Source organism: Patagioenas fasciata, chromosome 5, assembly GCF_037038585.1.
Source record: "Patagioenas fasciata isolate bPatFas1 chromosome 5, bPatFas1.hap1, whole genome shotgun sequence".
Taxonomy (NCBI): Eukaryota; Metazoa; Chordata; class Aves; order Columbiformes; family Columbidae; genus Patagioenas; species Patagioenas fasciata.
Window position 1 is genome coordinate 65,377,719 of NC_092524.1, and position 22,555 is coordinate 65,400,273.

Genomic DNA, 22,555 nt, shown 5'->3' on the forward strand with positions numbered 1-22,555 from the left:
AGGGAAGATAAACGTGAACCAACAACATACGGGCATTTCCCTCCAAATCACACAGGTTAAATCCAGTGCAAAGATTTCTTTTCTCCTTTAGCATCCTTGAACTCTTACGAATTACGTTACAAAAGTCCAGTACTGAATCAGGGCAGAAGATACAAAGAGATTTTGCTCCTGCGTGACTTGATTTTCCAAAAGTTGGGCATCTTAACTGACCCCCAGCTCTTCCAAAATCCCCAGGCCTTTGGGGAACACTGTGACTTTATCTCAGAATTTCAACATATAAGGAGAAAAACCAGTGAAAAGGGGGATTTTTATTACTATAACTAAACATGATGCAAACAAGCACTCTGATATTCCATTTTAATTCAACTAGAAAACCGAAGGAGGCCTGATAAGCTTGTAAATTTGTATCAACAGAAGAGATGTGAAAGCGGTTTACAGCACATCACTCAATACACACACACACGATGTAATTGCCTGTTTTATTTAGTGGAATCACTGTTGTAGATTAGAAATATTTCCAACTCCCGTTTATTCCAATGCAAGGCTCCACCATTGACAGGCGTAACGCGGTTTGTTCAACTGATTCCAAACCAGAACCAAGAGGAAAGAAAGAGAAAAGAATAAAGTACAATCTCAAAAGTTAAGTTAGAAACTAAGTTCACACATTTTCTTTGGGACCAGGAATCTGTACATAGTACAAAATATACATTTATTGAACTTTCTGTAAACACACAGTCTGAATTGTGTAAAACTGTAAATAGTGGGTGAACTAGGTGGAGAATAATTTATTATTTATTGTTATACATTCTACTTAAGGAAAATAGTTATGCTCTTGTATATTACTCTGTTAAATTTATAAATTCCATAATGAAGCTGTGTAATCTGCAAACGTGCTTTTCAAGCTTAAATCTCTCCATTCATAACACACATTTATACAGGTCATCAATGAAAAAAGTTACACTTTCCACAAAATAGATATAAAGAGCTCATGACTTTTCTAAAAAGACAGGCACAGCATGTCACCACAAACCAGACTCTTAGGATACGATGTGGAGTCAATTCAGCGAGCAGACAGGTGAAAACTCTCTAATGCAGCATGTTTGTACGCGGGCTTAGTAACAAGACAGATGCTAGAAACCAAAATCTCCGCTTGGAAAGATTTAGAAAGAGCCAGTTCTGGCGATCAAACCTCACTTTTCATATATCCAGTATTCCTTGGCTAGGAGGATCTAGGTTTTGTTTCATATTAACCCGCCAGTCATTCGGTTTTCCGAGTACTGAACCACCCAGCGCGATTTGTCAAGAACATTTGCCTAATTCTGCACTTATTCCAAATAAACTAGATTCCTGGCACCAAAGAGTTAGATCCAGTTAACAAATACAACTTAACTCTTGGTACTCAAGGTCACTGCGAATCACACCATCAGCAGTAATGCTGGGAAATCCCGATTTCCAGCATCAAACGGCTGCATAAGCATCAATGTGTGGCAACAGGTTTTGCCACATGTCACATATGGGACTCTTTATTATGCCCCATTTCCAGTTTAAGAGTTTGGCAGTCCAGCATCACTCAGCAACAAAACGTTCCCCTAAAGACACCGACAAAGATCCTTTTGGTCGCTCCATGACCAGACGTGGAAATCACACTGTGTTAAATTCAGCACATTTACCCCTAGATTTTTAGCGTCTCGTCGTTTTTCCATCCTGGGTAACTCATTTTGGGTTTCATCCTTTTATTTAATCTTCACACCTAAAAGCACTATATCAAAGTCTGAACCTCCTAAACTGCGTCTTTCTAATGTTTTAAAAGAAAAAAAAATGCCAACTTACGTGTTTAAAGAATTATGAAGTAGTTCTCTCCAATTAATCTAACATTTTACTTTGCTGCCTCCTTCCCTTTGGGTTTGAAAAGCTTTTTCAAATCCCAAACTGAATAAAGATTACATTTCCTTTTCATTCCGAAAGTGGGACAGTTAAGGCTTTAATGATACACGTGCAAACTTTGGATGTTGTGAGTGAAGCTCCATCAGCATCAGCAGGACGTGAAGTTAAGGACGTGCCTGATTTTCACAAGACTGTGTTAATTTGAACAAAAATACTGCGCTTCAGCCTGAAATCCCAACAGTGAAAGCAGAATCGGCTACTCCGTATTTCCATTGCTCAGACCAGGTTGAACTCAGTAATTCAGGCAAAATTAAACTCTGGACCTCAGTCTATAGGCATTGACTGAAGTAGAAGTATGTAACGTTTTATGGCCCGCCAGCCTCAATTTTCTCCTTGAAGATATTGCTCAGAAAATACAACAAACGGCACCTCCTTCAACCCTGGGGGTTTACTCACGGTGTGTAAAACCCCGCACTCCCACCGTTCTTCAGAGCCACACAGTTAACGGATGCGAAAACGAATTTCAGATTTGGCTCGATGATATTGAATGAGCCGAGAAGCGCAGACATAGCGCTCAAGGAAAACGGTGCCGTCCAACACAGCGCTCACCCTCGCAAATAAATGGCTGGTTACGCAGTCGTAAAAGCATCATTCGGTTTATTTTTCTTTTTGGGGGAGGAAAAAAAGAGCAAAAGATGTTGAGTGATATTTTAAGAAGCATTTGGCCAGGAGTCAGTACACGTGAAAATATAGCTAGGCATAAACCAATATATACTCAAGAAATCTGACCTGTCATCCCACCTCTACTGAAGATTTGACACTTTCAGAGCTACTCCATTAACTCTAGAAAAGGCATTTGTAACGTTAAGCCCACTTTCCCAAATTCTGTGGTTGCAAAGGATAGGGGGGTGGTTGTTGCATTTAAAGTAAGTCTCCCCCAAACCCCTTCCTAAGATACCATTGTCGCTCCTGTTCTCTTAGCTTGGAAGCACAGTGACTGTAGAGGAGTATCTACATGAAGGGAAAAAACCCATCAAATAATAAAACCAGTTTTGTTTTACTGCTACTCAAAAGGAACATCGAATGAAAACACAGATAAAGCAAGGAATATGCATAGGACCTAAAATCTCTATAGATCAATAACTTAAGCACAATCGGAAGATAACAGCTCCAGACATCTTTTTTTCATGTATTAACAGTAGAAATATTTGTAGATTTTTCTGGAATCAAGTTTTCAGTGGGAAATGATGTAAACTCAACATGTAGCACCCTGTATATTTACTTTTTAATCGAAAGCATTTAGTGGTCCATGAGAATAAATAAAAGCTCTATGTTTTCCTACAGCTTCTTGAACTTCTGTGAACGAATGCCATGGTCCAGCTGACTGCTACCTCATTAAAATAATTAAGCAAAATAAGGCTCCAGAGTGTTTCAGAAGGTGCACACCTGGGTCTGTACAGACCTGCAGACCACGCAGACACTCCAGAGATCTCAAAACATCGGATTCTCTGATCAATATTCCACAGACAGGTCAGTCAAAAGTACTCAGCACCAGACTGGGACTTTTATATTTTACTCAGTTTTTACAGCTTATAGCAGGAATCGTGTTCATTCCATGCACTACAGCGTCCTAGAAATTCACACGCGGAGCCTCTTTTTACCACTTAGAGAGTTAAAAAAAATCTCTCCAGCCAAGTAGTGACTTTAGAGCCTGTACTGGTACATAAAGGCTCAGGTTGCGATCTTCTTGGACACCGGGAGCTGTAGGAACAAGGAGCTACACTAGTTATCTGGGAGACATGATTTTCACACCTCGTGAAGCTTGGCACAGTGTAACAATTCCACTTTCCATGGAAAATTGTCCGGTACAGCTCTATAGCTCTACACGGTTTTGCTGTTTCTGAACCTACAGTGAGGTACATCAGGTTAGTACTAAAACACTGTATTTGCCAAACGATGAGGAAAAGGGTAACATTTGACTAAAGGTTAGCGCCTTACAGACGCGGCCAGTTTAAATATCGAGAAATGTAAATATATCAAGTCATTTGAGCATAAAAGCAATTAGAGAAGGTGCAGGTAGGGTCGAAGGTGAACATCTTGGCGTGATGAAATCCTGATGTACACTGAAATAAGGTGAACTGTTACAACTGTATCGTTAACCTAATTGTGGCAGCCACATTATCTGTCCCACAGGACAGAGCTACCTACTAGAGAAAGAACAGAAAATAAGTTTGTCAGCGTGGAACCCAGCCACAAGACAACATTAAAACCAGCCTCGCAATTCCAGTTTTAAGAAAAAGAAGAGTGTTTACCAAAGCAAAATGTTTGCCTTAAGTATAGAGAGGAGAAAGAAACATCTGCAAAGGCTTTGATACTCCCTACAGAGGTCGATCATTTATCTGCTTTTAGGGCGTTATTTCCCAAACTGAGGCAGAAGGGCTGGTGCACCCATCCCTTTGCCCCCATGTTGCCCTAAATCCAGCTGTGGGATGTGGGTACATGGACTTACCCAGCTGAAGAGCACACATCGCTTCCCTCTCTCCTGACTGCACGGCCACACAAGCACGAGTGCTGGCACAAAGAGGGCAGTAGGGCTATGGCAACTGTTTAGTCTTGATACAAGTTGATCATGGATCCGAATCATTAGTTCCTAAATTACTATAAAATCACAGAATCATTTTGGTTGGAAGAGATCCCTCAAGATCATCAAGTATAATCATAACCCAGCACTAGCACTAAACCACGTGCATAAGAACCTCATCTACACGTCTTTTAAACCCCTCCAGGGATGGTGACTCCACCACTGCCCTGGGCAGCCTGTTCCAGTGCTTCACAAACCCTTTCTATGAAGAAATTTTTCCTAATCCTGTTACTATAAACCTCCTTTTGGAGTTTCCAATTCTTGAACCGAGTAAAATGGCTCAGATTTTAATCTATGTAGAGTTGAGACAGCACCAGCTTTGCAACAAACAATTTAACGGGCTCTGAACTCAGTTTACCATAAGTACACGTTAAAATTACCAGCTTGGGCGCCCGCATGAGCTGCCATGGCAAGTGCTACCGTTACTCATTTGCCACTTCGTATTCATCAGGCACCTCGCTAATGACACAACCCGGGATTACCGCGACTCGGCACAGTTTTACGACAAACGGAGGAAATTTCTCTCTCCAATTCATCCTGCTGGACAATTAAAACAAACGACGGCCCCACACAGAGGTTTTTGCGGTGCAGACTCCTGGCTTGGTACAAGCTTCGTAATTCACACAGGACCTGCAGATTTCTATCGATACAACACATTCACAAAGCCTTGCAAATCTAGGACCCTGTTTAACGCAACTGCATTTAGCTAATCCAACATTGGTTTTAAAGCACATTTTAGAAGCCTCTGTCTTGAACATATTTCAATGCTGAATTAGTGAGAATGTTTTTGGAAACAGTTTTGTCTATAGAGCAGTACAGGTATTTTCCCAGAACAACCAGTGAAACATTTAATCTGACTATAACAAAACTCACAGAAACCAAAGCCAGTGAAGCTGTCAAAAGCAGAAGGAAAACAAAGTCGCATGGCATACGAAGCACAGTAGCTTTACAAACGTCATTTCCTTTTAAAAACAAGCAAATTTGGACCGTCCTATTTGAACACGTATTTAAAAATACATCTTTAAACATCACGCAATTTTCAGTTTTGTCACACAGGAATTCTGTTTTCCTAAGAGGGAAATAAATAGGACACAATACTTAAAAATTAAAACAATTGCTGCCTTGCCCCTGAGCTGCTAATGTTTTTAGCATTTAAAAAGAAAAAGTTTCTGGTGCAAGAAGGAGATGCACAAAGGTGCAAAAGTGCCTTTTTCTTTTCAGAGCAGTGAAAAGTACAGCTTGCCCCTTTTCTAAGATGCTTCATATACTTAACTCATCTATTTTGTAATCAAAATCAGTATCTAAAATGGCAGTGTTAATGCATACGTAATACACTCAGTGCTCTGACCTCATCGAAACGCTGAACACAGGCTGGGGGAGAAGAAAGGCCTGAAACGGGCTTTCTTGCACTGCCCTCAAACCTCCCGACATTGCCTCTAGCAACAGCAGGACTAACTTCTTCCTAACCTTTAGGAGACCTCAGCAGAAGAGCCTTCAAACGCATCATTTGTCGCTGAGACAGTTTAAGTGATTACAAAGTATGGCTTTGCACACCACAGTTTTACTTCTGGTTTGTAAAGTTTAAAAAAAACTCAAAGGTTCCACAGTCCAGTCCAAGGTTTTGCAGTTTCCAAACCTAAACTTTAGTCTCTATGAGAAAGGACAGAAAGCCATCTGCCTCGTCCTAAATTAGGTTTAGCTTTTTGCACTAATACGCCATGTATTGTTAAATACGCTCGTTAATTAAGTGCCTGTGAAGCTATAACTTAACATTATTATAGTTTTGCACTCTACAACAAAATTAGACATTTTAAGCATTTATTCATAGGTAGGTAAGGAACTGGTTCTTTAAGCAAAAATTGCTATAAATTTATAAATACAAATAGTGCTTATGTTTTCTTCATTCATGCTTGAACAGATTACAAACTGAATACAATGAAGTTACGTTTAAGCACCCCACATAGACAAGAGGGATAAAAGAAAAGTTTGCTGGTATATACTATACTTAGTTCCAAGACACTATAAGTTACTTTTTCACTGTTCAGTGTTCCCTAACTCTGCATTAGTTTTAAGGCTATATATACAAATATGTATATTTCAAAGTTAGGGAAAGACAAATATAGCAAAATGCATTGTACTACATTTTCCTATCAAAAAGTAATTATACACCAAGTTTTGATTCTGTTTAACTGCAATAAATGTTACAATCTACTTGTTTTACTGATTTTCCTTTTGGGGAATCTGCCTACTAAATGAGTAAACTACATAATAAATACAATATTCTCAACCAAAAAGACAATACAAGGTGCACAAAACAACAGTTTTGCAAACACGACTGACTTGAAAACTTAATTTTTGTATGTTCAATGGGAGAAAGCTAAGCTTAAATGAAATTAGTTTATTACCTTATAAAATTTTAAATTAGAATTTTTAAACAACGAACAGTTAAATATTGTCAACATGCTATATCTCAAATCACAAGTACTGTTTAACCACTAGTCTCTCATTCTAAGTAAGTGGGTCAATTAAAAACACACACCATAAAATGTTAAAGATTGTCAGGCTTTGACAAATGTATTTTCATCAAACAGTAGGCAAATTCAAACCAATGCACATCTTCAGTGGGGAGGGAAAGAAACCAACAAAACAGAAAGCCTGAAAGAAAAAAAACACACTTGTAAAAAAAGAGAGGGTAACAGATTAATCCCACATCATCCTCTACCATATGGCTATGTCTTGGGCAGTAATCAAAACCCTACCCATTTTAAAAATGGGCTACCAATTAATAAAAATATTCTTCCACAAGTAAAATATCATTTACAATGGCACTGACATTTAAAAAGGCAGGAAAAAAAGGAATTACACATTTATGGATAAATGTCTTGTTTGTTAAATCAAGCTTTATTGATAAAATGGAATTCAAAGTATTTTACTTGGAACAGCAGCAGACCCAGCCCCTCAGGATTGTAAAAATGCTGCAGACTCCTACTGCACGTAGAAAGCTGCCTGTTCGTGCTCAGTGATTAGTAGTTGCAGGTAAGGGTTAATGAAAAAAGAGGTGCAAAGAATCAAGGCATTCTAATCCCACGGTTCCATCTGCGTATGAACACGTTACTATTAATAGGGGGTGATTTAACTCCCACTGAAGTCAAGATCAGAACTCCCTTTAACTCAATGTGAGAGCAGGAGTACGTCCAAGGAACCAATATACACGTCTGAAGAATGTGCACTACTCTTTTAAGTTATTTTTCCATTGCCAAACAAATTTACACACTGTAGTTTCTGGGAAGTCGCCCACAAGTTCAGCTTTCATATAAAACCAAGTTCTCTCTACAGTTTTGTGCACCTCTTGAGCACCTAGCTGGCTAGGCTGCTGCTCCTTGCAATCCAAAACCACAACATGAATTTAAAGGGATATATATTGTTGCATCACACAAGCCAAACATTTCTCCTAACCTTTATAGTGATTTAAAGCGGTTCATAATTAAATATGAGCATTTTGTACAAAGACAATTGCACTTTACAAAAACAAAAATCATACAACATAAATTGCTGGAGTCTGATTTACAACATGAATTATGGTTTGAAATCACGTTTACAGAAGTCTGTTTTACAAAAAAAGATCAGTTCCTGGGCTAGATGTCATACTGCTGTAGTCACTCTCACCAACTCATCGTACTCCCTTCTTTAATTAAGGTCGAGGATGGATCTTAAGAAGGGTCACTGAGGTTGGGCTGCACTTTCATTTGAAGGATGAAACGTGAACTCCGCAGCTAGATGAGCAGTTTTACCACATGTCATCGGCTGACGCAGAATCCTTAAAGAAAAAAGAAGGAGCCCTTTAAAGTCTGGAGTGCCCATAGTTACAGCAGTTTCTGGATGATCCAGACTGAAAAGGGTAAAGACTTGAATTATTTTAGGAGTCTGTTTTCTCTCCCCTTTCAGAAACAGCATTTTAGAAGCATTTAAAAAACACATACGCTTAAGTAATGAAGCATTAGTACCAAGACATTTCAAAATCTGACCAAGTGTTTTATAACAGCCTTATCACTCCTACAAATAATATCCTAGGAACATTATTCAAAAGCATTCCCAGAGGAGTTAGAAGTAATACAAAATGGATACTTACTACACAAGCATGTTAAAAAGAGCAGGATTTGTCACTATCATCACCATCTTTAGTGTTCTCAGCCCTCCCTCACTGCACAGGCTGATACGCTCATCAATGGACACCTTGTTATAATCCAGATCAGTTTTAACACTTATAATTTAAGGTTACAGAAGTCTAGTTTGGGTAACTGCGTGAAACCCTAATTTTGGATGGTAATAAAACCGCAAGGAGAAAAAAAAATATGTATATACGGAAAAACTGGAACCAGAGACATGTCGTGCTCTAAATCATAACCATGCAGCCACAGTACATGGCATTACAACCACACATCCAGTGCTCGAGTAACCCCAAAATTTGATCCTTTAGACCCACATGCAACAGTGGGTTTTGTGTAACTAACAACTCAGGCTGTTTCAGCATTACCTGCTACCCTGCCCTATGTAATTAGGGGCTACAATGAGCTTTAATAAAAGTCTATGCTGGTGCTTCCACAGCTATACTTCCCTACCATTACTAGGGCTGCAGGAGGTAGAAATGTTACTCCCCTGTAGAAGCCCTGCCTTAATTATTCCTTCAAGAAAAGAGGCTCATTAAGTCTCCAGCAACGCCACACACGACAATTTCTTAGCACTAAAGTTCTGCACCTTTCATTCAAACTTGCATACGGAATTAATTACAAACCATAAAGAACAGTTGGCACGGAGGTGTAGTATAAAAAAAGAAAAAAAATCCAAATCACTAAAATTACCCTTTGCAAAAGTACCACCTCCAGTTTTTTCTCGAAGACCAGAAGTAGCAAAGGAGAACAATTTTCTATGAAAGACCAAAATGGTTGTATTCGTTCCAAGTGCAAGGATGAACAATAAAAACATAGCAAGTAAAACCGCAGGAGCTGCATGCCAGCCATCCAGCATGTAAATGTCTCTATACAAGTTGTCAACATATCCATGAAGAGAAGTTTGCGTACTGCTTGTCTGTAGAACAGTAACATACTATAGGATGTATTTTGAAGGTAAAGAATTCTCTTTCAGCCACTATTTAGGAAATTTTATGCTAAAGATATAATGAGAACTGCCAAATAAACTAGCATCCAGCTTTAAAGCCAGCACACCATTCTTTATGTCTGGACGCATTTCACCTGTGTGACATCTAAGCACGTAAATAATTTGTGCTGGTAAGGATCAACGTAACTACTTCAGGAAATACAGCACTTTTGGTGACAGAACGTTGTTTCGAGTGATCTAAGTGCAACTGGGATCCCTGTTCATATTTTAGAGTTTGTTGTGGTTTATTTTGTTGGTGGTGGGTTTGTATGGGTGTTTTTCAGTGGATTCTTGTCACTCTGATCACAGACACATAAGAATGTAAAGTGCATGCTTGCTGTAAGATGCTCTATGCCTAAGAATAGAAGTGCTTACAGTCCATTTGGATCATTAATATATTCTTAAAACTGACAGCCACAAATCTGTTTAACCTACCAGTATAGCTTTTTTTCTTCTTTGTATCTGGGGGAAAATGTCTCCCATAAGAGGTGAAATACATATATATATATATATATATATATATACATACACACCTGACTCTCTGCGCCATTTGGCAGGAACACATTTGGAAGCCCAGGCAGAATTCAAATGATGAAATTACAGAGGACAAATAATCAACCATACCAGAGTTTTGAGACTACGATCAACAGAAGACAGCAGAAAACTGTTACAAAACACAGCCCAAAGAGCATAACGCTGCTATTGCTTTTTTTGGGAAGGAGTCTTAACAAGTACTGGCAATAGGTTTCTTTACAAAACAGCTAAAATTAATCAGGTGGGGGGAAAGATAACGTAAGAGAAAGGATACTTACAGTATCATCATTCCTGTAGGGGTTCAGTCTGTTATAAACGGCTTCAATCACACTCCGTCTAGAGCAAAAAAAAGAAACAAGATTTTAAGGCTGTGTCTTTTTTTTTTTTTTAAGTCAAATTCCCTAAGTACAATTTTAATTTAAAATTCAAACTTTAAAAGGTTATAAATTCACAGAACCAACATTAAGTTAGCAATGTCATTAAACACTGAATACAATCATCGTTTTCTTTAAAATCGTCAGGGTCAAGGAAGAAGCAGGATACCGCTCAGAGCTCAATCTGACACAGAGATGAGGCTGTGACGCTGTTTGGTTTGGTGCAAAGTCTCTTGATTTTGGAAAAATGCATCAGAAAACTCGATGGACGTTGAACGCCCTGGTCACTTGTGTGTCTGATGAAGCCCCGCAGTTCTACGGCACTTTCATAGGGGAATAGTGTTATTTTATTTTACAGATGCACAAAAATTGTATTCCGAAGTACATTTTTGTTTGTGTTGCAATTCTGAAATGGACTTGTCATGTGCAAGCCTGGAAACATTTCTACTCTTTTGTAAATTACTTCTTTTACTTTGTAAAATCCTCTTTTACAATAATATGTCCAATACTCTCCATCAACTTTTCTCAAAAAAAAAATCAAAATGCAAAAAGCAGTTCTATGTATAATATCTTCAGACCACAAATTTTGTTTGGTAAAAAGTATTCATTAATCCAAGCATCTTGACAGTTTCCTCCTTTAAAGAAGAAAAATATTTGCTCAGCATATTTAAGATAGGTTGTAAGTAACTTTCATCTCTGTGATTCTCGTTTTTTTTTTCTACTATTGATAGGAAATGTATTGATAAAATATTAAAAGAAATATTGCAAAAAACATGTAAATGAGTAACCTGATTTTTTTGGTGAAAAGGTTTGCTCCAATAGTGATACTCAAAAAATCAAGTGAGGCTGAAGGAAGAGGAAGCCTTTGCCTTACCCAACAAGCAAGGAAACAACTTTGGATGGGGAGTAAGAAGGAAAGAGGGGAGTTAAAGACAAGAATTATAGATCAGATTTAAAAAGCAACTTTCTTCCAGACCCCCTTGCTGCAGAACTCAGTGTGACAGAGTATCAGACTACAACTGTGGTACAGAACAAACTTCAAAGAACAACCTTTTAGCTGCTGATGGATGCATGCAGAGCAATCACAAAGGAGTGTATTAGAAGAAAAAAAAGCAGACAACAGGCTTTATAATCATCTCATCACACCGAAAAGTCAGAACTACCATGCAGCAGCATATATGTCACAATGAATCTAGTGAATGATTACAGGGCATGGAAGAAGAGGCTGAATTTAAAGCGATGAAAACAAGCAATTACACCCAAAGTATACTGCACGTAAGAACGGTAAAGCTTCCCTGATCATTCAAGAAATTGGTATATTTGATTCAAAATAAAGGCAGGTTTCTTCAAAAGTATTATTTTTCCTTTACAATTGGCAGCAGTGCTTTGAGTTATGCTAACGTCCAATTAAATCCATCCCTCTACCACTCCCTAATCAAACCATAATCATCACTAAGACACAAAATCCCACAGAAGTCGGTCACTTCAGCACTTCCTCACAACCATGATGCTACTGCGAGCCAAAGGAGACTGCAAAAAATCAACGTGTGTGCCACATTTCATGTGTAACTGACTCATTGATACTTGAGACTACAGCAACACATCCTAAATATACGCTGTTCTATATAAAAATGCCATCTCTGCTCTTCCTATTCAAACAGTTCATATAAGAGCAATTATATTTTGTAGAAGTCATCTTTACAGTTCAGTTAGCATTTATTCAACTACATACCTAGGGCCTTCACCTTTTGGTGTAACAATACAAAAAATCACACTCTGAAGGGTTAAAAATATCGCCTGGACCATATGTGCCCAGTCCATTTTAAGTCAGCGCAGGTTCATGAACAATCTTTTGAAGCTAAAAGCACTTAGTCTGGGGTGTGAACGACCTAAGCTCATTGCCCCATTGAAGACTCAACATCAATTTGAAAAGCTGCAGAGCGACAACACTGAACTCTTCAAGGACAAATCCAACCTATATAGGAAGCTCTAAATTCAACTTCCCACTTCTCTTTTTTGATAGATTTCTATCTAGTTTTCAGATTTATCACAAGCAGAGAGATACAAAAGCAAATTTGTAAGCAATTACAATATTGCTTTAGCTGCAGACAAGGAAAGAAAGCTGCCAAGCAAAACATACAATATCGCTTCTTGTCAAGGTGTAGAACTAGATACCCAAGTAACTATTAAAGTCAATGCATTATTTTTGCATCTTCAGGTGTACCCTCCCACCCAGAAAACAGAGTTAATTACAATAAACAGATACACTCAGGCCACCCTTAAAAAAACCCCTCAGCCCTTCCCCAAAAGTTGCTTTTGGAATTCAGTTTTAGTAGCGATTCGTAGTTAACTATGGTCTTCCGCTTGAGCTTTTCGCTCAGAACGACTGAGTAATAAAAAACGGAGAACAGATCATCACCCTTCTTCCCTCCCCCCTCACTTTTAAGAGTGGCCTTACAGTTAAATTTTGATTTAAAGCAAAACCCACATTGACACCCATGTGCACTCACTTGCTCGCCAATTCACCCCCCGGCGGGAGGTTTGGGATGCTCTCAGTTGCTAACGTACGCATCACGTGGACTAAGTCTGGGACTCCTTCACCCTGCTTCTTTATGATCTCTGGGAATCAGAAGTACTTTTTTTGTAAGTGCAGTCCAAATTTAACTTCAAAAGATTGAAACACTCAGTTTTATAAAAAGGCAGCTTAACTTCTCTTAATATTTTTATATATATATATAAAATACGACCAACCATATTCAACATGGTAATTGTTAACTTTGGTTCCATAAAGAAAAGAACCTGTAACAGATTTGACAAACTGTTAACATGCACACTGGTTTTAGAAATACACAGTTATCTAATAAAAGTGGGGAAAAAAAAATCTTTAATGGCTTTCCTGCTATACATTAAATATCATAGAAGATGCAATATCTTTCCAACAAAATGCCCTGGGCATGAGGCAGATATTAACACCAGCCTTATTGCTGCAACAGAAGATAAAAGATTATCACCATCACAGAAAACATAATAATTTCAAGAAATAAAAGGTTAAACATATAAAAAACTCCCATGGACGTATGTATATCAGGCAACACTTTTACCTCACTGCATTACAACACCATGCACATTTTCAGAACTATTTCGTAGAAATTAAAAGTCAGGGACATCACATCTAAGACATAGTTCCATCCTCAACTCACTTAGGGAATACGTGAATATTGGGCAGTTATTTAAAGCTGATCCACTCCAACTTCTGGGTGAAGAGAATTTGTATGGTGTGTCACATTTTCTAAGAAATTAATTCTTTAACTTTATTCTTAGGCCTGTTTTTTGTTTGGTTTGGGTTTTTTTTTGCAAGTCAGAAGCACACAATTTTATTTGAACTCTAGAGATTTCAGACCATACCACCGCTGACGAGTCGCCCCTTAAACAGGGATTTTAGGAAATTTAAAGAACAAGCACATTGTTAACATGCATCTCAGCAGTTTCTCTCTAAGCATGAGCTCTTAGAAATTATAAGAGATATGAATTATTAAATCTTGTCGCTGTTGATCTTCGAGTGAATACTGCAGCACACACAATGTGTACATACATATATATACATGCACGTATGTACACGCACACTATTCTTCACGTAATAAAGCATTTACACAGCTTGAAGAGTAGTTGGAATTCACCAGCATCACTTTTGGAAAACACTCTAGCATTCCGTTTTTGCCCTACGTGATAATTCCAGAAACGCATACCAAGTTTCCATTTTATAATTAATTAGTGAAATAAGGCACAAGAAAAGCTTTTAAAACCAACAAGTATCCAGTCCTTTTCAGTTAAAAATAGTAAAAACATCAATTGTGAATTACTTTTGGTGCATGTAACAGTTTTTCAGGGCTGTGTGTGTTTACAGAAAGCATCAGCTGTATCTTGCAGTCAGGCTGTGTAAATTATTTGCAAGGGATGGTGGAAACAGTCTAACCCTCAACCAGTGCCAAACTCTGCAACACAAAAGCTTTAAGCTGTTTACTTCCAAACCTACGTTTTAAATACATGACACCACACACCACAGACACCTCAAAAGCTTGCCATTTCCTGAAAATCTACAGCCAAAAATTCACATTACCCTCTAGTGTTTAGTAAATAGCAAATCTAACACTCTTAAATCTGAATAAGAAGCAAAGATCTCGGATTTGGTTTGCCAAGTTCCTTTATTGTGCAATTTTGAACAGCTAGTTTATTCTACATTGTGCTAGTGCTAAAGTTCTGCTGTACAAAAATAAGGAATTTATAGTTTACCTATGCTACACAGTTTCACAACCTGTAACTGCAGTACATTTAACATACAGTCTCCACTAAATGAATACATTTGTATTTTGATCAAACTATAGATACAGACTGAATGAACACTGAAGACATAACAAATGGAGTCGGTCTGCTATCTGTGTTTAATTTATTGGAATTCTCTTCTTTCGATACATCTTACAATCCTCCCCCCAATCTTTAATTTACTTTTAAACCTTCTACACATTTTCATGGCATCAAGTACTAGAAAAATGTACTTACAACCCTAAAATAAAGGATTTAAAACATTCTGCTTTTTCAGATTCTGAATGAGAATTCCACACCAAGTTTAAGAAAAAGCAAGAACTTTGATTTTGTGAAAATATGGGAAGGAACATATAACAGCTAACTTAAAATGATTTATCTCTAGATAGGTATAAATATTGCAAAGATTATCTATTACGGAATGTTTTTATGTAAAAAATTGAGAACAGGAAAAAAGCTTAGACAAGTTTCTTTTGAGAGTCAACACATCGATAACACATATTAGTGCAAATAATAGCAACACATTTTGGAATGACTGATTATTTCTACCATGAAGTTCACAAAATATTTGGGGAGTAACACTGATTTATTGCAAGTAATGGCACAAAGATGATTCTCCACACTTGCTGCTTCTTCCATTACTATTTATTGTAGCTGTGAATCTGGACCACAAGCACACAAATATTAGTAAAAGGAGAGTTCTAGGTGGCATGGTAAGTAGAAAACTTTCTAAGTTTTGAAAAATCAGAATCACCTCTCCTTATTCAAGATGACCATTGTACTAAACCCTATTCGGTCTAAAAATCTGCACTACTTCTTAACAATGTAAAGATATATCATGGGCTGAGGGAATAAAAGTTCAACCACCAAAAAATGCACATTAATCAGCATCAAATCTCCTTACTTGTTGGACTACGCTGAGTACTGAAGTGCATAAAAACACACAATATGCATTTTGACCAAGTTTCCATTTCACTGAATTTTAACTTTAAGTTGATATTACAGATTAGTAAGATAATTCTAAAAGTACTCCTTATATTTTCTAGTTCTTTCAGCTGAAGATTAGGCTTTTAAAGTTAAGCACTGCCATTCTTAAGGTATCCTAGGATAACAGCAAGATTATTCACTGTAGTGTTGAAAGTTTTAGATGCTGTAGCAGTCCTACCTTACTAGCCAACACTGCTTTATCCATTTATACCAGGAAACAACTTAACTGCACAAGAATTATGAAGTTAAATTTAACAAAGTTAATTGGCACCTGTTCTCAATGTTCTGCTTTAGTTCAGCCTCTCAACTTCCCCCGTATGCAAGACCTAAAAGGCCCAATTCTGCACACAGCTGATACAAACCACTGCTGGGTTGAATAGTGTTTACTACATATTAATAAGTTAAATAATATCTTTGTGCAACAACAGACAAAATATTGAAGACAACTCTAAAGAAGACGGAAAGACCCTTGAGGGGAAGTACAATGTATTTCCTCAAGTTGTTCAGACATCATCCCATTAAGTTAGTATTAAAGTGCTTTGTAACTACATACAGAATCCTTCTGCCTCTACACACTTTGCTCATTCCTGAAATGTCGCGTTTGTATAAACACAAAGTACTGGCAGCCAAATTCACTGTATGTACCATAATCACATACAGTTCCAGTGTTTAGGTTCTTCATTTACGAAACGTTCGTACAAAAGTGTCAGCTTTCCTCATGGTAATATTCCTGGGGTACAATGAGGCCAGCTGAAGATGCAGCCTTAACTTGAACATATTTTCATGTTCTAGGTCATGGGCTTGTCTGAACTCAGACAAAAAGATACAAGGCAATACTTGCCCAAATTAGGAGAGTTAGCATGCTGTGAATTAATGTGTGAATTTACAGCATACTTGTTCTTCACCAATTCTGTGAGTGGGCATACGTAGTAAGCTCTTCAAATGCCTGGTGCAAAACTGCTCGCTGCTCTGAAATGGAGAAGCCATCTGACACTTAACTCATGCACTTGGATATTCCTGCTACGCTGTCAAAAAGATTCACACTACTGCTTACTATGCACCAACTTCTATTAGGCAAGTGTTAGATTAAAACACAGAAATGCCCGTCTGGACGTTTATTTGGGGGCAGAACAGATGCAGTTTGCCAAGACCCTGCAAATGAGGCCTTTGAAAAAGGTGGTATTTTCTGAAGGAGCACCTGCAGAGGTAGTAAGTGCTTTGAAATGGCACATTGATTTGTCTGAACCCAGAATTCCCACGTAGGCAAGGACTCTGTGAAGTTTCTCAAGCTGCACCGTTATATTTGTGCAAGTTAAGGAGGAGAAAAGTGCACAATATGTTCCTCTAACTTACTAATCACTGACACCACAGTTGTGAAGAACTCTGTGTATCGTGCCCTGTGTACTATTAAGGATCCTTGGAGTACATACACGTAACTAGACTTGTAACATATAGGTCTAGAGGAGTCCACTTCAAAAATAGACTTAACCTATGCAAATAATGCATACAGTGTGTCTTATATTTCAGAAACAAACTCCAAGCTGCATTTGCATTTAAATACCAAAAGGCACTGTAAATTTAGTTTTAATGAGAAATCTTTTAAATCAAATTGACTTCAAATATCATTTTTAGTTAGGTGATCCAAAACCCCTAAGACATGCAGTTGCAGTTTAAAGTTTAAGAACTCCCGAAATACAAATTTAACACAAAATTTTGAAGTTACTATCAGAGTAAGATGAGCCCCCAGCTTCTGTTCATCATGAATGCTTAAAGATTATCTTTGACAAATTTCTGAAGTACTTTCAAGTAAATATGTTAGCAGGTGCCTTTAAGAGGACAGTAATCAAGCTGTAACCCTATCATAATTCAATAATAAAATATTATGGCTAATTTGTACATAACTATACGGAAAAATGGCACTCAAATTACCATCTTCAAGACACTCTGTGAGATACTGTGCTCACTTCATTTAATGCCACAACACAGGAACCAGGATTTACTGGTCAGAAGTCAGCAGTGGCAATGGACTCATGAAGAACACTGAGCACAAACGAATTCTTTCTCTGCCATCCTAATTTTCAAGGCTATAGGCTGCTGCACTTTCACAGCAGAATGTTTTCAGGACATAGAGCAGGACTATACGAGTGCCTTTTTCAATGATGTACACTAGATGGCCAATGGCACTTGAAGGTCTATTAAAAAGCCAGTATGTGTTAACAGTTTAGTTGCTGGAAGGGAAAAGGGGCCAGGGGGTCTGTTTAGAAACAAAGTTACTTATTTTTTTTTAAATGATCCACCTTCTACTCTGCTTTCCAGGTACTTGTCCAACTCTGCCTCTCTTTTCACCGCCTCTGGCGATACCTTTGGTGCATTCGGAAAACAGATCAATATCACACTCATGTTGTCTCGACTTCCCTGGTGGAAAAGAAAAAATTATTTGAGAATGTATACTACACCAGGCTAAATACACATCAAAGCATTTTACAAACAGAAATTCACAAATCATACAATATTAGAATACAACTTCTACTATAGATTAATATTATCATTAGTCTTAATTTTCCCCCGCCCCCTTACAGAATTCCAGAAGTCTGCAGTACAACCTTTTAAGCAATTTTGTTCTTTACTCTTTCCCGGTCTGAAGACTGCACGGAGGCATTTACAGACAGCCCATTGTCTTTTAGAAACCAACATTACTAATGAGTGACGTGTAATTACAAAGCTGCGTTCCATCTTATTTTAAATACTACCCAATCATTTCGGGAAAACAGGTATTAGATGGGTAAACAAAACCATTACTGCCTGAAAGCACTAAGTAGGGAGGTACTGAATTCAGACACTGCTTCTACCTAAAATCACATCTATTAGGGTTTTTTTTTTTTTCCTCTTTTCTTTTAAAACAAGAAAAGTTACAAGTGTGAGAATCTGTTAAAAGACGAGCTGGAAGGGTCCCAGGCCTTTACAGAAGTATTCTTTGAAATGGAAACATTTAGAAACTAAACAGAACCCTAATACCTGAACAGGTGAAAATACAAACACTTTGCTTATGAAAAGTAACCGCTTAGTTTACTTTCAACACTCTTTGCTTTGGTCTGCAAACACGCATCCATACACTCGATTTTTAACACCAATTAAATCCACTGAAGTCAGCAAGATCGAGAACAAGCCAGCATTTAAAAAGAGAGTATGGGCGTATGGGGGGGTGCTGACAGTTCGCTACTGCAAAGCTTACAGCATCCACCAGCCACTGTTCTTTCCCTGGCATTTGTTTTTGGGATTACCGGACAAAAATCGTAAACAAAAATATACGCATTATAAATCTGCCAAAGTGTTTCAAAGCAATTCCATCTTTCCAAAACGGAAACAATGACCTTGTTAGTCATGTTGTCTTGTCTCTTTCGTACCAAAAAAGCTGGCTTTTTTACATTATGACTTACAGCTTGCTTCTGGAAAAGGAAGTGTCAAGTTATCAAATTAAATATTTCAAATCTCTTCCATAACTATATCATCCTGCCACTTACTAATACAAAGTAGAAGTTATTGCAGACAAAATTACACAGATCTGTTAAACAAAACAGTCCCATCTTCTTTCTACTTGAGCTAGTTTCAGAGCTGTATTGCAAAACGCTGAATAAGAAATATAGTAATTGGACCAGAATAAAAATGAACTTAGGAAGTCAGATCTTCATACAGCCAAGAAGAAAACTTAAACTGCAAAATACAAAGTCAAGTTTCAATCATTCTGCATTTATCTTGGTGCAATTATAACAGTAATGTCAGTATTATATGCCCAGGAAAGGAGAGGAAGATTAGGAAAGAATATTCTCTAGCCTGATTTAAGTCTTAGGAGGTAAAGTTTTTAAGGTATATTGTGTAACAGAAGAGATCAGTTACTGTCCTTGGCTTGTCTATAAATTGCCATCAGCTTCTACTTTCCCAGGGATCACAATGCATCTGCATGCGATTTTAAACTCCTCATTAACCAAAACCACCCAGAAAGCCATACTGTTTCTGTTGCATGTTCATTCCCCTCCATCACCATTTTTGTGGGAATCATGGTAATTACTGTCAAAGTCTCGTTAATGCAAACCAACAGACACTTATAGACTGGAATCAAAACTTATTCTTAACTTGTTTCTAAACTTCTAACAGTAAAACAATAAACTTCTTCTCTCAAGTCTGGCTACCTTGTACAAGCAGGTGTCAACTATCTCATTGCAAACTTTCTCAAGGTCATCAGTGACTTCAAGTCTGGATCTTACAAAGTCACACAGCTCTTCGTTTCCCATAACATCCCAGATACCATCGCAAGCCAGTATGATGAACTGATCATCTTCTTCTGATCTCTCAATTTCATAAACTTCAGGCTCGGGTGAGACTAGCTGTTCTGTAGGACCCTTCCCATGGACACATTTGTAATCGAAGTCCCCAAGTGCCCGTGAAACAGCAAGAGAGCCATTCACACGCTGAATCATTACAGAGCCACCGGCGTTCTGTATACGCTCTTTCTCCAGTGGATTGCTTGGTTTGTGATCCTGCGTGAAGAAGTGAACCTTCCTGTTTCTACAAAGTAAACCTCTCGAGTCTCCACAGTTGATGAAGTATGTATGTTGGGGAGAAATCATGACACCCACAGCTGTTGACCCACTTCTGTCTGCACCATGTTTCTTCTCGGAGATGACTCTCATGTGTTCATCAATTTGCAGAAAACCTGTTCTGATGCCGCTCTTTACACTTTCCACAGATGGTGGCCCATCTGGCCCTTTAAAATCCTGGTTGCTTGTGATGTGATCTAATAAATGCTCACAGCAGTACTTGGCAACCTGTGATCCAGCGTGCCCATCATATACAGCAAAAAACGACCATCCGTCAAGTCCATTTGGCAAACCGATCACAGCCGTATGTGCATCCTCCATTTCAACTCGCCAGCCTTGCATACTACTCAGACCATAACGAAGCCCATTCCCTTGCCCCTGGGCATTATGCTTCTCCATCTTTGGCTTGTCTAAAAATGCTCCCATGATGACTTTCCTTCAGTTCTAAAAAGAAAGAAAGGATTATTAAGGTATTTCTTCAACATCTCGTTTAAACATCCTATTGGAAACCATTAAATAACAGCCAAAATCATGGTAAGATGACAAAGATACAAAGCTGGCTTTTCTGTGACTCTCTCAAGTGAGATTTGCATTGCTTTCATCTCATTTAAACAAGGACATTGCTACCAGCTGAACTGCACTTTTCACATGCCTGTATTTTCAGCTGCTTTACTTGAAGAACTCACATGCCACCATCATTCATGATTCTGACAAAAGCCTCTAGTACAAGCATGTATAATATTAGTTTGAAAGAGGACTTAACTGGCACACATCTGAATACCAACACTCCCTGCGATTCCTGGGCCAATGAAACAGTTCAGTGTTCCCAGGACAGTGGCATTCCCTGCATCCCTACCTGCTGGCCACAAAGTCCTGCTCACATTCTGCTCTTCTGATGGTGGTGGAGAAATGAAAGCAAACTGATGAAGTTTTCTTTAGGGGGAGGAGGATTTTTGTTTGGTTGGCTTTTTTTTTTTTCCTTAAAAAAACAAAACAAAAAAAACCAACAACAAACCAAAAACCAACAGATAAAGCGGTCTGAATGAGCAAGATGAATGCCAGAGGCTGCGTAAAGGAAGACGTAACGCTGGGTAAGTAGGAGCAGGACTCTGAACGGAGCAGCTGTCCCTTTAGGCAGCACAAGCCATTTAGTTTGGCTCAGCCATCTTGTGAAAGCTCATCCTTTGATTTTCAGTTAAATTACGCAGCAAGCTCCTTCATATGTCTGCGCTGCAGATTTACTTAAAACCTTAATGTATTCATGCTTCACTGAAAGGCAACTGTCCCTGACAAGTCTAAGGAAATCTCTTTGGAAATAAAATCACAAGTATTGTAAATTCATGCTTCCTTATTCAAGCCAGACAATACAATGCACATCCTACCCTCCTCCACCCCTCACCATTGGGATGTGATGCAGTAAATATTCATGCTTAAGAGAATAAGAATGATATTGGTGGGCAGTGTAAACTGACTGGTTTATCTTCATGGCTTTCACACCCTAACCATCCAACCCACCCTTCTAATCCACATCAGTTTATTTGTGCATTCATTATTAAAAATTCATACAAAATGGGTCACACATTTTACATACTTGCAAATTCTCCCTGGGAATCATCAAAGAGTGTGCAAATCACTGTTATACAAGGTAATGGAATAAGACTACAAGCTTTTTTATTTGAAGACAGTGGACCAAAATTAACTGTGAGAAGAGTCTCTGAAACAGATTTTACCTGAGGCCCCAACTAGGGAGCTGCACTGAAAGAAAAGTTAGTATACTACGGATTTTTGAAGATTTAAACTTATATGTGGAATATATTTTATCAGTTTTCTAAGCAATGATATCACTTTTTGAGAACAGGCTTTTATTGCAATACAGCTCCAGCTATAAGTGACAACAAAACATTTCACACTGCCTCTTCCAGCCACTATCAACCTTTCTAAAACATCTGTATGTGTTAGAATAAACAGTCAAGAAATGTTTATATTTGATCTCCACCACAACAGTGATTCAAATGTGAGGCACGGGGACTGGATACACACTCCTTGGCTCACGTGCTTTGTTAACA

The 22,555-nt window shown here is 38.1% G+C and overlaps 1 protein-coding gene across 3 annotated transcripts in view; it reads right to left on the bottom strand.

The window, feature by feature from the left end:
* Window positions 1–2,524: 2,524 nt before the first annotated feature.
* PPM1A (protein phosphatase, Mg2+/Mn2+ dependent 1A) overlaps window positions 2,525–22,555 on the bottom strand; it is a 33,243-nt gene continuing 13,212 nt past the window's right edge. Inside the window, exons 2-6 of one of the 3 annotated variants that reach the window (XM_065839976.2) lie at window positions 20,082–20,933; window positions 18,192–18,309; window positions 13,098–13,206; window positions 10,492–10,549; window positions 2,525–8,342 (exon numbers count right to left, since the gene is read on the bottom strand). In XM_065839976.2, coding sequence (XP_065696048.1) covers window positions 8,313–8,342; window positions 10,492–10,549; window positions 13,098–13,206; window positions 18,192–18,309; window positions 20,082–20,915 — 1,149 coding nt within the window. In that variant the 5' untranslated portion in view covers window positions 20,916–20,933 and the 3' untranslated portion in view covers window positions 2,525–8,312. Of the gene's footprint in view, window positions 8,415–10,491; window positions 10,550–13,097; window positions 13,207–18,191; window positions 18,310–20,081; window positions 20,934–22,555 lie in introns of all 3 variants that reach the window. The other 2 variants (XM_071809755.1, XM_071809756.1) reach the window with 2 other exon arrangements.